Source organism: Micromys minutus, assembly GCF_963924665.1.
Source record: "Micromys minutus genome assembly, chromosome: 4".
Taxonomy (NCBI): domain Eukaryota; kingdom Metazoa; phylum Chordata; class Mammalia; order Rodentia; family Muridae; genus Micromys; species Micromys minutus.
The window spans coordinates 27,744,513-27,762,249 of NC_137973.1; the positions used below are offsets into that span (position 1 = coordinate 27,744,513).

Here is a 17,737-nt window from a genome sequence, read left to right on the forward strand (position 1 = left end):
TCCATCTAGCTGTCTCTGGTATTGGCTGACCAGGTAGTCCCTGGAGGTAGTAAGCCACTGAGACTGGTTGTCCAAGATAGATCCAGGCCTATCGAGTGCAAGCAGAGCTCTGAGATGGAGTGTGAGGTACAGATTATTTATTTCAGGAGGAGGTGTGAACCAGAAGGAAGATGGAGCTCCCACAGGGTAGATCAGAGCTCACTGTTTCTGGTCTTTCTGGTATTTAGCATATTGGGACATTGAACCATGGGTGTCTCACCTGGATGTCCTGGATTGGTGCAAGCCTCCTGGGAAGCAGCTGAAGCTGTAGGGAATAGAGCCATGTGCTGTTACAAAACTGGAAGAGGGTGACCATGTATCTTTTTCAAAAGGCATTAGTTTTAGTAATCACTTTCCATATTCCCTTATTTACCCTGATCTCACATCTCTCATCACAATGTAAGTTTTACATTCCTTTATCCCTTCAAATCTTTCGATTTTATATAACATAGATATTTTATTTATTTTCATTTCAAACCTTATCTTTTTTTCTGTTTCCCCTCTGTAATTCTAATTCCCCCTCATCCTGCTTTTGTGAGGGAGCTTCTGCCTCAGCATCCTAGCATAGCACAGGAGGATGGGAGAACAAAGAGTGGATGCTTCAGTCCTACTTAGTAGGGAGAACAAAAATAACCTTCAAAAATTTCCAAGCTCTACTCAATAGAACTTTATATGTAACTAACATTGTGTTACATAGCACCATAATCACAGTATAGTTGATAATTTTATAACTTGGCATAACAGGTACTAAATATTTGTCTAAGGAAGATCCTTAGATGTGTGTTGATATGGAAAGAGATTACTAACACATAGGTGGAATATGTAAATATAAAGTATTAGGCTTCATACTGAACTGGCTCTGTGGTATGTGCACTAACTATTTTGAGCAATCCAATGGTCATAAATTACTCAGAACCTGGTCCCTGGTGCAGAACATATGACTCTTTCCCTTCAGGGACAAGGACAATGGCATTCTCAGCTAAATTCTTCCTTACTGTCAGATGTATTGATAGTCATAGGGACATCACATGCTCCACTGAACCTGATTCACAGTCTGTGTGCTTCTCAGAACAGAGCCAGGCTTTGTTTCACCTTCCTCATTTTAATCTTTCATCTCCGGTTATAAAGAAATGTTCCAGAAAGCTTTCATAATCTCTTTACCAAGACAAGGAAACATTAGCAGCAACACAATGCAAGGGACTTTCCTGAGGAGAGTAAGAATACAGAGATGAATGACCTGGGAGCTACTCAGAAAGCAGAGCTTCACATAGGGTTGGCAGCACTGTTGTCAATGGTAAGATGCCAGTAACTTTAGTTCAGAGCCCACAGGTGGATTCTGTACATAAAAGAAACCTTCCTTGTTATGGAAGGCAGATGGTCTTTGTACTTTTTTCCTTAATATTTTTTTTCTAGAAAAATATTTAAACATTTAAAATATGGTTGAAGTTTGCCAGAGGTGGAAATTGAATCACAAATAATATTTCTTCTAGTTTTTTCCTTCTTGTTGCATATTGAGAAATTGTTTAATAAATGCAACAATGTAAGTAAATATGTCAGTGTGCTCCAAAGTGACAAAAACCTAAAGTAGATAGTTTTATATTAAGGAAAAACAAAGAAAAGAATATAATATGGTAGTGAAAGAAGAAATTTTATAACAATCCCCTAGAAGATTTCACAATTTTCACAGCTGCCAATAGTTACTGAAAATATGTGAAAAGTAAGGGCCTCTGACTCAGAACCCTTTAGCAGTGATGATGACCAAGAACAGTGACAATGTCTCTTCTTTGTAGAGTGGGTACTAGCTTAGGCATTTATCCATAATTGTTACTTTGTTTAGGAAATTATTGGACCTACTCATACAAAGCAGTCTTGTAAAGAGGTCCTTGGATGTATAATGCAACAAACTTTAATTTCAAATGTAGAACTACTTCTGAAAACTCATGAAACTGAATTTGTCTTAGCTCAGCTCATATTTATACACCCATGTTTTTGAAACTTTATGCACGTAGTTTCGGAAATTACTAGGGAGAAAAAACAGTTTCAGAGCAAATTACATGATCCTCTGACTTTGACAAGCTGTTTTATTTTATCTTTTTTTTTCTGAAATTTCAGTTAGCCATAGAAGAGGGAGATATTTTGTAGATGTATCCATTAGGATTATAATAAAAAAATTGCATTTTGATCAGATTTGGTTTTTTAAAATGGTCTTTCTGTTAGGAAGGGCATCTTCCTTCATGGAGAACAAGTGCTCTAATTACCTGTGGATATAAGGACTCATATTTAGAATATAGTTAGAGAGTAAAGTAGCTTGTAAGTTCTTCTCCAATGTCCATAATTTCACCTGTTTTGGGTGCTTTTGCTAGGTTCCTAATACAAGGCACCTTTTCTCTTGTTGAGAGGATCTTATGTCCAATTCAATCAAGACATGCTGGTTATTGTAAAAGTATCCTTGTCACTACTGCAGCTTTGGGTTTACTGTTTGTTTTTCTGGTTCCTTATAGAGTCTTATATGGTTAGGACAGTTGGTTGTTTTCTTCCTTTGGAAGCTTGCATAGCCTCTTCAACATCAATAACATACTATAGTGGATGGTAGAAAGGCAATAAGGCTTCCACTCTCCACAGAGAACTACAAGGAACAAAAGAACAGTGAAAGTGGTAGAAGTACTCTTACCAGGGGAAGAGCACAGCAGTTGGCTCTTTATTACTAAATGTTCATTTCTGAAAATATATATAAAATTTACATTATACATACCGAATAGGTTATATTTAGGACTATAAATGCATATAAATACACATATATTCATGTAACAAGAATTAATGAAAAATAGGCCATGAATTTGAAAAGTAACAAGAAGGGATAGATAGGAGGGATTGGACAGAAGAAGGGAAAGGAATAAATAATGGACTTATATTGCAAACTCCAAAATAATATGCATTCAAATTACAAAAAAAGCCCGAAATGACATATTCTACTTAAAATCTTTATAGTCAATAACTTCATGTTATTAAAACATATAAAGTATTCAGACATGAAGGTTAAGATTTTAGCCTGCCCCTACTTCTTGTCCTTCTGTGTTGATGAAATATGATTTCTTGGCCTCCTGTTTGTTAGTCTACTCACCTTCTGCCATGTCTTCTCTACCAGGCTGAAGCACATCCCTTTCGGAACTGGAAGACAAACAGATCATGTCCTTCTCAATGTTGATTTTGGTAATTGCAGTTTATCATGAAATCAGACTAAGAACTAATAGAATGTACATTCAGAAGTTGTCTTTATATTGTGTTAATTCACCTGACAGAATTAAGAACTTTGAATGAAAATAGGTGTTTACTTGCAAATTCAACTCAAATTATGAGTCTTGTGTCTTTAGTGTATGACAAATTAAATTTAGTGAGTTTATACATTTATATGTATAAACACATATGTAAGTTAATATGATTCCTTGAGTTTTATCAAACCAACTTAATGTCATTTGTTTTTGTTTCTCCTGTTTGTCTATTAATCTTCTTACCATTTCTCCTATGAAAGTCACCTCCTGTTTATATCATTAATTATGTGTACCTGTATGTGTCTATGTATGGGGTTTAGAAATGTGAGTACAACCCAGTCATGATTGCTGATGCCAAGAAATGCTTACTGACAGGAGCCTGATATGGATGTCTCTTTAGAAGCTCTGCCAGAGCCATATTGATACTGATGTGGATGTTTGCAGGTAACCATTGGACTGAGCACAGGGAACCCAGTGGAGCAGCTAGAAAAGAACTGAAGGAGTTGAAAGGTTTGCGACCCCATGGGAAGAACAACATCAAACAACCAAATTCCCCAGATATCCCAGGGACTAAGCAGTAACAAGTAAGTTCACAATGAGATACCCATGGCTCCATTTGTATATGAAGCAGAGGATGGCATTGTCTGGCATGGATGAGAAGAGAAGCCTTTGGTTCTGTGAAAGTGTCATGCCTCAGTGTAGAGGAATGCCAAGGTGATGAGGTGGGAGTGGGTGGCTGGGAACATTTTCACTGAAAAAACAATGGGAGAGGACAAAGGGGAATGGGAGAGTGGCAGAAAGGGGATAACATATAAAATGCAAATACATACAATATTTAATCAAAATTATAAAAAGATGACCTACTGAAAAATATGTGAGTACAATTCTTAGTATTCCAGAAGAGTGTGTGAGATTCTATGTGTATAGGTGGTTGTGGTCTGGTACATGTGCAGGCTTGTCAGTGAACTTGAACACCTTAGTATATAATAAATGCTCTTAATCATCTTTATAGTCACTTTCCTATTGTGCTTTCATCCTTTCTCTATCTTTACCTCTTCCCCCAGGCCTCCCATCTCTCTTCCTCTCTTCCTCTGAGTCTCTCCTGCATCTTCCCTCTCCTTCCATTTGTTAAGTTTCTGTGCACTTTTACATATTAATCTCTCATTTGATGTTGTAGGCATTTTTTTTGGGTCCATGCAAGGGGAAAATGTAAACAGCTATACAGCTCATGAAATATGGCACACAGTTTAGCACAATCATGATGGGTGTGCCTCAGAGAGGTAGCACTCTGGAAACTTTAAGTGTGCTTAGAACTAAAACTTTTATGGAGTTTTGCTCTGCTTATTTCCCTTGACATCATGTTTCTCCTAATCTATCAGTTGTATTAATACTCTAAGGGTGTTTCCAACACATCACTGAAGAGTGTTACTGTCAGTCACAGTATTTGTGTTTGATTTATTAAATCATTGTGGTTGGAGCAGAATGATGATTCAATCACCATCCTTATAAAGGATTAAAAGATGTATATTACTAGTAAAGGTTTTTGTTAGTGGCTTTGATATAAAAAATCTTGGCAAATAATTTAAAGTTTAGAAAGACATTCTTGATAATTGAGCAAGGGAATTTTCAAGATCTTGGATCAAGAATAATGAGGTCCCAACTAGTACTAGATATTGTGCATTTCTTTCTAAGTCTGGCCTGGTGATAAAGGTGATGATTAATTTTATACCTATTCTTGACCTCTAAATTCTGATAAACTTTAATAAATAAATATGTTGGTGAGTTTGTGTGCATTCTGAGGATTGATAATAAAAAAGGTGCTAGAGAGAAAGATATATATATATATATATCTACTATCTATCTATCTATCTATCTATCTATATCTATATCTATATCTAACTATATATATATATATATATATATATATATATATAGAGAGAGAGAGAGAGAGAGAGAGAACAGTGGTTAATAGCACTCTTATTATTTCTGTTATTCCAGAGGTTTCAAGTTAAATTCCCAGGAACCACATGGTGGCTCACAACCATTTGTAATGATATTTAATGCCCTCTTCACGTGTATCTGAAGACAACAATCATGTCCCCATATACATAAAATAAATACTTAAAAGGAAAATAGAAAAGCCTGATATATACAAATTTCAATTATGTATTTTCTTAAGACTTTTTTTTCAATTTCATCTTTAAGTTTTATTTTACATGAAAAACAAATTATTCCCAGATTATTATTATTATTATTTTAACAAATTTATTTTACAAAACAAAGATAAATGTACAGATTTTAAGCATTTTTTGCATAAAATTATACAATACATTTTTGTCAGTACTCTTTTTTCAGATTTTAAAATAATTTTTAAATAAAACTATATGAATATATTTTTTAGTCAGTACTTGATTTTTTTTAAAGGTTTGATAGTATACATTGAAAACTTAATAGTTACAATGAGCATAAAGTACATGTAACACAAAATGTAACATGGAAATAGTCAAAGTTTTCTTGTTGTGTAAAGATTTTTTTGTTTTGTTTTGTTTTGTTTTCTTTATTTCTTGGACTTCATACAGTCTGTGAGTTGTGGGGCAGTGCGAGCCTCTGGGGTTAGCATCCCACTATCAGTGACTGCATATTATGTCTGTTCTTTTGTGACTGGGTTATGACACTCAGAATGATATTCTCTAGATGCAGCCATTTTCTTAAGAATTTGGTCAAGTCATTGTTTCTGGTGGCTGAGTAGTATTCCATTGTGTAAATGTACCACAATTTTTGTATCCATTCATCTTCTGAAGGATATTTGGGTTCTTTCCAGCTTCTGGCTATTATGAATAGAGCTGCTATGAACATTGTGGTGCATATATCTTTGTTGTGTATTAAAGTGTCTCTGGGGTATATGCCCAGAAGTGGAATAGCTGGGTCTTCAGGTAGTATTATGTCCAATCTTCTGAGGTATCGCTAGACTGATTTCCAGAGTGGTTGTATTAGTTTACAACCCCACCAACAGTGGAGAAGTGTTCCTCTTACTCTGCAACCTCGCCAGCATCTGTTGTCATTTGAGTTTTGTATCTTGGCCAGTCTGACTGGTGTGAGGTGGAATCTCAGGGTTGTTTTGATTTGCATTTCCCTGATGACTAAGGATGTCGAGCACTTCCTCAGATATTTCTCAGTCATTCGATATTCCTCAACTGAGAACGTTTTCTTTAGCTCTGTACCCCATTTTTAATAGGGTTATTTGATTCTCTGGTGTCTAGCTTTTTGAGTTCTTTGTATACCTTAGATATTAGGCCTCTATCTGATGTGGAGTTGGTAAAGATCTTTTCCCATTCTGTTGGCTGCCATTTTGTTTTCTTGACAATGTCCTTAGCCTTACAGAAACTTTGCAATCTCATTAAGTCCCATTTGTTAATCTTTGACCTTAGAGCTTGAGCCATTGGTGTTTTGTTCAGAAAATTTTCTCCTGTGCCTATATGTTCTAAAGTTTTCCCTACTTTCTCATCTAATAGTTTCATTTTGTCTGGTTTGATGTGGAGATCTTTGATCCATTTACACTTGAGCTTTGTACAAGGAGATAAGAAAGGGTCTATTTTCATTCTTTTGCATGCTGAGTGCCAGTTGGACCAGCATCATTTGTTGAATAGGCTGTCCTTTTTCCATTGAATGTTTACAGCACCTTTGTCAAAAATCAGGTGACCATATACATGAGGGCTCATTTCTGGATCTTCTATTCTATTCCATTGATCCACATCCTTATTTCTGTACCAGTACCATGCAGTTTTCAGCACAATTGCCTTGTAATATAGCTTGAGGTCAGGGATAGTGATTCCTGCAGATGTTTTCTTATTTTTGAGGATGGATTTCACTATTCTAGGTCTTTTGTTGTTCAATATGAAATTGCACATTGATCTTTCCAATTTCATGAAGAACTGTGTTGGAATTTTGATGGGGATTGCGTTGAAACTGTAGATTGCTTTTCGTAGGATGACCAATTTTAAAATGTTGATCTTTCCAGTCCATGATTATGGGAGATCTTTCCATTTTCTGAGATCCTCCTCAATTTTCTTCTTTAGAGGTTTGAAGTTCTTGTTGTACAGGTCCTTCACTTGCTTTGTTAGAGTCACACCAAGGTATTTTATAGTTTTTGTGACAATTGTGAAGGGTAACTTATCTTTAATTTCTTTTTCCACATGTTTGTCCTTTGAGTATAGGAAGGCTACTGATTTGTTTGAGTTAATTTTATATTTAGCCACTTTGCTGAACTTGTTTATCAGCTGTAGGAGTTCTCTGGTGGAATTTTTGGAGACACTTAAGTACATTATCAATCATCGGCAAAGAGTGATGTTTTTATCTCTTCCTTTCCTATTTGTATCCCCTCGATCTCCTTTTGCTGTCCAATTGCTCCAGCCAGGACTTCCAGTTCTATGTTGAATAGGTAGGGGGAGAGTGGGTAGCTTTGTCGAGTCCCTGATTTTAGTGGGATTGCTTTAAGTTTCCCACAGTTAAGTTTGATGTTGGCTGTTGGTTTGCTGTATATTTCTTTTATTATGTTTATGTATGGACCTTGGATTCCTGTTCTTTCCAGGACTTTTAACATGAAAGGGTGGTGTATTTTGGCAAATGTTTTCTCAGCATCTAGTGAGATGACCATGTGATTTTGTTCTTTGAGTGTTTCTATGGTGGATTACATTGATAGATTTCCTTATATTGAACCATCCCTGCATCTCAGGGATAAAACCTACTTGGTCATGATCAATGATTGTTTTGATGTGTTCTTAGATTCGGTTTGCAAGGATTTTGTTGAGTATTTTTGCATCAATGTTCATAAGTGAGATTGGTCTGAAGTTCTCTTTCTTTGTTGGGTCTTTGTGTGGTTTAGGTACGAGGGTTATTGTAGCCTCAAAAAATGAGTTAGGTAGTATTTCATCTGATTCTATCTTTTGGAATAGTTTGGAGAGTATTGGTGTTATATCCGCAATAATTGTCTGATAAAAATCTGCAATGAACCCGTCTGGACCTGGGCTTTTTTTGGTTGGGAGGCTTTTGATGACTTCTTCTATTTCTTTAGGTGTTATAGGATTATTTAGATGGTTTGCTTGGTCCTGGTTTAACTTTGGGATCTTGTATCTGTCTAGGAATTCTTCCATTTCCTCCAGATTTTCCAATTTTGTGGAGTATAAGTTTTTGTAGTAGGATCTGATGATTTCTTGAATATCCTCAGTTTCAGTTGTTATGTCACCACTTTCCTTTCTGATTTTGTTAATTTGTATACTCTACCTTTTCCCTCTAGTTTGTTTGGCTAGGGGTTTCTCAATCTTGTTGATTTTCTCAAAGAACCAATTCTTGGTTTTGTTGATTTTTTCAATGGTTCTTTTTGTTTCTATTTGGTCTATTTCTGCCCTAATTTTGATTATTTCTTGCTGTCTACTCTTCTTGGGTATATCTGCTTCCTTTTCTTCTAGGGCTTTTAGCTGTGCTGTCAGGTTGCTGATGTAAGCTCTCTCCAGTTTCTTTTTGGAAGCATTTAGGGCTATGAGTTTTCCTCTCTGTACTGCTTTCATTGCATCCCATAGGTTTGGGAATGTTGTGTTTTCGTTTTCATTGAATTCTAGGAAATCCTTAATTTCTTTCTTTATTTCTTCTTTGAGCCTGCTATCCTTTAACAGAGTGTTGTTTAGTTTCCATGTGTATGTGGGCTTTTTGTTGTCTTTGTTGTTGTTAAAGACCTGCCGTAGACCATGGTGATCTGAGAGGATGCATGGGACTATTTCAATCTTCTTATATCGATTGAGGCTTGTTCTGTGTACAATTATGTTGTCAATTTTCGAGAAGGTGCCATGGGGTGCTGAGAAGAAGGTGTATTCTTTTACTTTAGGATGATATGTTCTGTATATATCTATTAATCTATTTGCTTCAAACTCTCTGCTAGTTTTGCAGTGTCCTTGTTCAGTTTCTGTTTCCATGATCTGTCCATTGGTGAGTGTGGGGTATTAAAGTCTTCCACTATTATTGTGTGGGGTGAAATGTATTTTTTGAGCTTTAGTAGGATTTCTTTTATGAATGTGTGTGCTTTTTTATTTGGAGCATATATGTTAAGGATTGAGAGTACCTCCTGACAGATTTCCCTGGTAATGAGTAAAAAGTGTCCTTCCTTATCTTTTATGATAACTTTTGGTTGGAAATTTACTTTATTAGATATTAGAATAGCCACTCCAGCTTGCTTCTTGGAGCTGTTTGCTTGGAAGTTTTTCCCACCCTTTTACTCTGAGATAGTGTCTGTCTTTTTCTCTGAGATGAGTTTTTTGTATGCAGCAAAATGCTGCATTTTGTTTATGTATTCAGTCTAATAGCCTATGATTCTTTATTGGGGAATTGAGTCCATTTATGTTAATAGATATCAAGGAATAGTTGTTTTTGTTTCCTGCCATTATTGGTTTTGAGGATTGAGTTGTGTCTGTGTCTTTTTCTTCTTTTAGTTTTCTTGTTTAGGTGTTTTCTTCTTTTTACTAGGCTGTATTTTCCCTCATTGTATTGGATTTTCCACCTATAATTCGTTGTATTGTTGGGTTTGTGTTCAGATATTGTGTAAATTTTGATTTGTTTTGAAATATATTCATCTCTCCATCTATGGTGATTTATAAATTTGCTGGGTATAGCCGATTGGGCTGGCACTTGTGCTTTCTTAGTGTGTGCATGATGTCTGTCCAGGCTCTTCTAGCTTTCATAGTCTCTGTTGAGAAATCAGGTGTGATTCTGATTGGCCTGCCTTTATATGTTACCTGACCTTTTTCCCTTACTGCTTTTAGTATTCTTTCTTTGCTTTGGGCACTTTTGTTTTTACTATTATGTGTTGGGAGGTATTTCTTTTCTGATCCAACCTATTTGAAGTTCTGAAGGCTTCTTTTATGCTCGTGGTCATCTCATTCTTGAGGGTAGGGAAGTTTTCTTCTATGATTTTGCTGAAGATATTTACTGTGCCTCTTAGTTGATACTCTTCTCCCTCTTCTATTCCTATTATCCTTAGGTTCTGTCTTCTCATTGTGTCCTGGATTTCCTGGACATTTTGGGTTAGGAGCTTTTTGTTTTTTGCATCTTCTCTGGCTGTTTTGTCTATGTTTACAATGTTGTCTTCTGCCCCCAAGATTCTCTCTCCCATCTCTTTTAGTCTATTGGAAATGCTTGCTTCTGTGACTCCTGATTTCTTTTTTAGGTGTTCTACCTCTAGGGTTATCTCTTTTAGTGTTTTGTTTATTGTGTCATTTTCCGTTTTAAATTCCCTCTTCCATTCCTTCATCTCTTTGGTTCTGTTTTCCTCTAGTTCTGTGAGTGTTTTTCTTGTTTCCTCTTTAAAAGCTTCTGAATCTTTTTGCTTTTCCTCCTGTTCTTGTTTAAGTAACTCTATCAGCATCTTGAGGTATGATTTTAGGTCTGGGTCTTCTTTTTCTGGAGTGTTTGGCATTCTGATGTTTGTTGTTATGCGAGAGCCGGGTTGTCTTGGTTTCCTTGGGATATACTCTTTCGCTTTCCTCTTGCCATTTTGTTGTCAGTGATATGTTCTCACCTTTCCCTTGTATCTGGTCTGTGTCCCTGGATCTCCACTGGTCCAGGTGTCAGATGGGCCGAGCCCTGTTCTATGCCTGAGAGTCATCTGGTGGGAACAGAATTTCCAAAGTTCTGTTCCTGGTCTGTGGATCAGGCAGGTCGGAGGGTGTGCTTTGCGTGCGCACTCCGCAGAGATCTCTCTACTCCCTGGCTGCCTAGATCTCCTACTCACCAGTTTTTCAACCTTTAGGAGCTGGTGGTCCACATGGCAGATGGGCTGGCCTCTCGATTATTACTATTTTTAACAACTATATTTTAAAAACAAAGATAAATATACAAATTTTAAGCTTTTTTTGTATAAAAGTATATGAATACATTTTTTGTCAGTGCTTGGTTTTTTAAAAAAGGTTTGATAGTTTGCATTAAGATCTTACTAGTTACAATGAGCATAAAGTACATTTTATAAGATTGCATTTTAAGATAAATAATAAAAATGGTCGGTCCCTTCTTTGTAACATAAAATACTGTCTATAATAAAAAGTATCAGAAGTAAAACCATCTTGTTTTCTTACACCTTCTTAATTTATAACAAATTGCTTAGATATGATTTTATATGGGCTCTTGGGAATAAGTTGTCCTTTGTCTATATTACAGAATATGTTTAATCCTGTAATGGTATTAGAACATATGGTGATGTCTTTTTTTGTTTGTTTTATGTGTTGTTGTTCTTGTTATCTTGGTTATTATTCACTCAAAGAAAAATAGAACAGAGCTACTGATTAATTTTTATATCACTTGAGAAATTTTGCTGGGACATACAGACTATGGAAACAATAAATAAAATTGTTGGAGTGTATTAGAACTTTGTTTTATTCAGTGTGTGTGTGTGTGTGTGTGTGTGTGTGTGTGTGTGTTTGTGTGTGTGTTCTCTGACTCCTTTTACCAGTCCCAGAAAGTTTTTACTAGCCACAGAGAATTAAAACTTGCTCCCTTATGAGTAGATTGCTGACTACATGCCCATCTTCAGTTTACCTGACTTCTCAAAACTGGGTTCCTCAGGCAATTAAACTTAAAATCTTGTTATAACCGTCTTTGCTAAATGTCTCATATTCTGAGAGGTTCAATTCTAGGAATGTAACATTTTATACATTTCTTTGATTTTTCTAATCATGTAAAAGAAAATGGTTCAATTCCCATGGATTTGTACAATTTTAAAGTATTCTTTCTTTTAACCCAGGAAACTATTGATTTTTATTTTTGGTAAGATTTACATTGTGTCCTAAACTCTGATAGACTTTAGGGATGGTATATAAGCTCCCGATAAGACCAAAAATTTTACACTGGCTTTATAATTTATCTTGTAGATTTTTATTAGGTAAAGGAAGCATATTTCACAATTTATATCTGAAGGATTTTTGTTATTGCTCCTACTGTGTATTGTTTTGGAACATATTCTTGTATCCCTCATGCATCTGTGTTTTATTATCTGTGAGTGTTTAATTAAAAGATTTTTGAACCAACCCTTGGTATATATATTTAAAGGTATAATTTTTCAGTGAATTGTTTTCTATTTTACATGTAGTGGGACTCCTTAGTTCCTCTCTGCTTGACTTTAAAGTTTCTATTCCAGATGTTGGTCACCAGTGCACAGAAACCTTATGACTCCATTTGTTTGGAGAGTCATTTTTTTTCACAGTTCACTTCTATCTGTGTACATCATGTTACAGGGATTTTAAAAACATTAAAGCAAGCACCTAAAAACTCCTTTTTTAACCTCAAATACTTTTTTACAATCCAGTTGCTATTCCTATCCTGTTCTACCATCAAATGCATTTCTCCTCCCCCATCTCTAAGAGGATGCCCCCCTACACACAAACAGCTGCCATGTCTCCAAATTCCCTAGGGCCTCACATCTCTCAAGGCTTAGGTGCATCTTCTCTCACTGAGTCTGGAACAGTCAGTCCCTTGCTGTGTATGTTTTGGGGGCTCTTTGATCAGCTAGTGTATGCTACCTGTTTAATGGTTCAGTGTTTGAGAGATTTCAGGAGTCCCGGATGGTTGAGAATTCTGGACTTCCTATGGGGTCGTCGTCCCCCTCAGCTTCTTTCAGCTTTTCTCCAACTTCAACCCCAGGGATCCATGGCTTCTGACCCTTGGCTGTGTGTAAGTATCTGCTTCTGTCTCAGTCAGCTGCTTGTGAGGCTTCTCAAAGGGCAGTCATGCTGTCTATGAGTACAGCCTCTCCTTGTGATGGGTCCCAATTTGAGCCACTCACTGTACTTCCTTTCCAGTCTCTTCATTTTTGTTGTTGCAGTTCTTTTACACAGGGACAATTCTGAAGCACAGTTTTTGACTGTGGTATGGCAATCCCATCCCTGAACTTGATGTCCTGTCTTTCTACTGGAGTTGAATTCTACAAGTTCCCTTTCTCCACTGTTGGACATTTTGTCTAAAGTTTCTCCCTTTAAATCTTGACTTTCTCTCAACTCCCAGGTCTCTGGTAAATTCTAGAAGGTCTCTCACTTTCCACTTTCTGAGACATTATATTTATATTCATTCTGTTGGCCCTTGGGTCTTCATTCCTAGTATCTGTTCCCTAATACCTGATCATGTTCCCCATTTTGCCTGTCCCTCCACTTCCCCTCTTCCACCCAATTCCTTCCCTCCCTCTGCCCTCTTTTTTTTTCTCTCTCCTTAGTGGGATGGAAGAATACTTACTTGGCTTCTGTAGCTTGTTAAACTTTTATGTTCTGTGGATTTTATCCTGTGTTGCTGCTTTCTTCTTCTTCTTCTTCTTCTTCTTCTTCTTCTTCTTCTTCTTCTTCTTCTTCTTCTTCTTCTTCTTCTTCTTCTTCTTCTTCTTCTTCTTCTTCTTCTGCTTCTTCCTCCTCCTCCTCCTCCTCCTCCTCCTCCTCCTCCTCCTTCTCCTCCTCCTCCTCATTCTTCTTCTTCTTTGTTTTTGATAATATCCACTTATTAGTGAGTATATACCATGCTTTTTCTTTTGGGTCTTAGATACCTCACTCATGATGATATTTTGTAGACTCATTGATTTGACTCTAAAACTCATGATGTCCTTGTTCTTAATAGCTGAATAGCATTCCATTGTGTAAATGAGCCACATTTTCTGTATCCATTTTTCTGTTGTGGAACATCTGAGTGGTTTCCAACTTCTGGATATCAAAACTAAGGCCGCCATGAAAATAGTTAAGCATGTCCCCTTGTGGCATAAAGGGGCAACTTTTGGGTATATGCCCAGGAGTGGTATAGCTGAGTCTTCAAGTATATGTGTTTCCAGTTTTTTGAGGAATCTACAAATTGGTTTCAAAGGTGGTTGTACCAATTTGAAATGGAAGAAATGTTCCTCTTTCTTTAAATTCTTGCCGACATGTACTGTCACCTGAGTTTTTGATCTTAGTCATTCTGATTGATGTAAAATGTGTAGCTCAAGGTAATTTTAATTTGCATTTTGCTGATGACTAAGGACTTTGAACTCTGTTGTTAATTCTCTATTCCCTGTTTTTTTTTTTTTTTTTTTTTTTTTTTTGAGGTTAACCTCTTGTGATATTTATATATTTTGGATACTAGCCCTATATCAGATGTGGGGATAGTAAATTTCCTTTCCCAATCTGTAGGTTGCACATTTGTCCTATTAACTATTTTCTTTGCCACACAGAAGATTTTCAGTTTCATGAGGTTCTATTTATCAATTCTTTACCTCAGATCCTGAGCCATTATAGTTCTGTTTAGAAAATCTATTCCCTTGTTCTTGTGCCCATGATTTTGAGGCTCTTTCACTCTTTTTCTTTTATTAGACCCAGTATTTCTAATTTTATATTGAGGTCCTTGATCCACTTGAACTTGAGCTTTGTGCAAAGTGAAAAATATGGTTGTATTGTAATTTTCTACATACCATCTTCCAGTTATATTAGCATCATTTATTGAACATGATTTCTTCTGGACATTGTATATTTTTGGCTCTTTGTCAAAGATCAAGTGTCTATAGGTGTATTATTTGATTTTTGTATGTTCAGTTCTATTCAATTGATCAGTCTGTCTGTCTATGTACCAATACTATGCCATTTTTTAAAATCATGATTGCTCATGAGTATAGTTTGTGATCAGGGATGGTGAGTCCCCCAGAAGTTCTTTTATTGAGAATTATTTTCACTATTATTGTCTTTTTTTTTTTGTTTTGTTTTGTTTTTGTTTTTCCATATGAAAATGAGAATTGCCCTTTTGGTGTCTTTGAAAAATTGTTTTGAAATTTTGATGGGGGATTTCATTGAATCTATAAATTGCTTTTTGTAGGATTATCTATTTTCTAAGATCTTCTTAGAAAAATTTTTGAGGGTCTTGAAGTTCTTGTCATACTATCAATTCCAGTAAAACATAAACCGGATATATAGAGAACTGACTATATAAAAAACTTCATTGAACTTATATTTGCATTGATTGTACCTTAGATTCCTTTTAGAAACTTTCCACATCTTTCATTAACTCACTTTCTTCTCATGGAAACCATCACCATCCCATAAAACACTGTGAGATCAATGTCTTAGAGTTAGGATATAAGTGAAATCACAAAGCATTTGTTTTCCTCTTCTTGAATAAATTCAGTTAACATCCCACAGTTTTGTCCCCAGTTATTATAGCTTATACTCTCTTTTTACATCCTCATACCCTATTCTGTTGTGGGCATTTGAATAAGGTTTAAAATACTTAACCTGTAGAAACACTTGGAAATAGATTGTATTCAGGACTGAAACTAGAATCCAGAAGGAACTTTGGAAAATTGTTATATTTCCTACTCCTTTAGCAATATACTAGAAAATGAAATATTTATCAGGCTGGAATTGATTTAATTACAATTTGAAAATTTGATGATATTATATAAAAATTTAGACATTTTCAACAATGTCTTTAAAACCATTAGATATTGGTTTAAATTTTGTATAGTCAAAAATTATCTTTTATAATACTATTTAAAATTGAATTAAAATTAGAAAACAGTAATGTTTTATTTTATTTTGTCAGTATTAATTTGACAATAATTTAAGTAAAGTCTTAGAGAATTCATGGAGTGATACATGTGTAGCTGTATGGGAGGGAGGTTAGATTGTAAGACTGATAGTCTTTCTGTGTATGTGTCTCTGTTTCTCTTTTTCTGCCTCAGAACCTGCCCCCTATCCCTCCCTCCCTCTCTCCTTCCCTCCCTCCCTTCCCCCCCCCCTCTCTCTGTGTGTGTGTGTGTGTGTGTGAGAACAACCTAAGAAAGAACATGTCCAGAATAGGTACAATTTTAGTTCTGTTACTGAATTGATAAGCAGTCTTGTGGTCATCTTCAAAGGTAAGTTTAAATATATATCTCAGTCTGGTCCTATGTCCTGCAGTACTGAAGAATGCCGTGATAACGCAAAAGACCAGACTCCAGTATGAGAGGCATACCAAAAATTTTCAATATTTAGAAAAATGAATATTGTCAGAAGGAGACATGAATTGACTCCAGGCCTAGGACTGACATACATGAAGTTAAAACCACAGTGAAAATAATATTTAATGCTTTCTTTTAGTTTATAGGCACTACAGGACTAAAAATGATCCAGTGCAACAGAGATTCTTAATAAGATGAAATAGAATAAACAAAATACATATTTAGGACATAAGAGAGTTTTAACAGAGGAACAAACATTGGTAAAATCACAAAAGAAACGTAGGCAACCAGTGAGATCTTACTGAAACTTTAAACAGGGAAGTATCTATGAGTCACAGCTCTCAACAAGGTTGATGTTCAGGAACAGGATATTTTCCATTTTGTAGAGCCCCAGTCCATCCAGTCATGGATGGATTTGCATTTTGGTTTGGAAATTTTGGGACCTGCCCATGATCAGTCAGTTTTGCTCCTACTGTGCTGGGAAAGCCAGTCCTATAAATTGGTCCTTGACTGCAAAGTTCTGATTCTGAAATTCCAGACTACTTTGGAGAAGCTGGTGAGTGATTTTTTTTTTAAAGTTGGTCCACATTGTTTTTTTTCCTATGTGCTTTAGTTACGTTTGAGGGAGTAAGTGTCTTGAGTTCATGAGAGGAATGGTGACTATCTATCTGTCAGAATATTAGCAGTGAATACAATAGTGACTTTTCTTTATTTGTAATAACCTGTAGATCACAGAACATTCTCTTCCATGTTCATTTTTTCAGTGTTCTTTGAAAGGCTATATACCTAAGTAGATATTAGAACCTGAGACTTTCCTGAGCTGTCCTTCACTTTCCAACTGGAATGACAACCAGCTGGAATAATGCAGGTAATAAAGAGTACAGGAATTGGTGTTGTTATTTCTCAAGGCACCAGTACTTGAGACTACTTGTATTGAAAGTATTTTCTCATGTAAGTAGAATTACTTGTTTCTTTGGAACAAAAATACTGTCTCTTGAGAAAGGGCAAAAAAACACATGCTCATTCCCCAAGGATGCTACAGCAGAGTGTTGACAGAAATAGGAACATCCAGCCAGCTCTAAAATAGGAATGGGGAAACAATATTGATGTTCAGAAAGACAAATCGACTTGATACTTTATAAATCCATCTATCTTCTTTGAATTGATCACTCCTGAGTACTCTCATGTAATTTCTTTCAGGTCCTGAGACTTCAACACAATGTCTTATCAGCACCAGCAGTGCAAGCAGCCCTGCCAGCCTCCTCCTGTGTGCCCACCACCAAAGTGCCCTGAACAGTGTCCTCCTCCAAAGTGTCCTGAGCCTTGTCCTCCTCAAAAATGGCCTGAGCCATGTCCTGAGCCATGTCCCCCTCCCTCATACCAGCAGAAATGTCCTCCTGTGCAACCTCCTCCACCCTGCCAACAGAAGTGCCCACCCAAGAGCAAGTGA

General features: G+C 36.2%; 1 protein-coding gene across 1 annotated transcript; it reads left to right on the forward strand.

Annotated features, from left to right (window-relative positions):
* Positions 1 to 17,506: 17,506 nt before the first annotated feature.
* LOC308419719 (small proline-rich protein 2F-like) lies at positions 17,507 to 17,737 on the forward strand (the record flags this gene model as incomplete). Its single annotated transcript, XM_080915504.1, has 1 exon — positions 17,507 to 17,737. One exon carries the CDS (start codon positions 17,507 to 17,509, stop codon positions 17,735 to 17,737), a length of 231 nt encoding a protein of 76 aa, XP_080771630.1.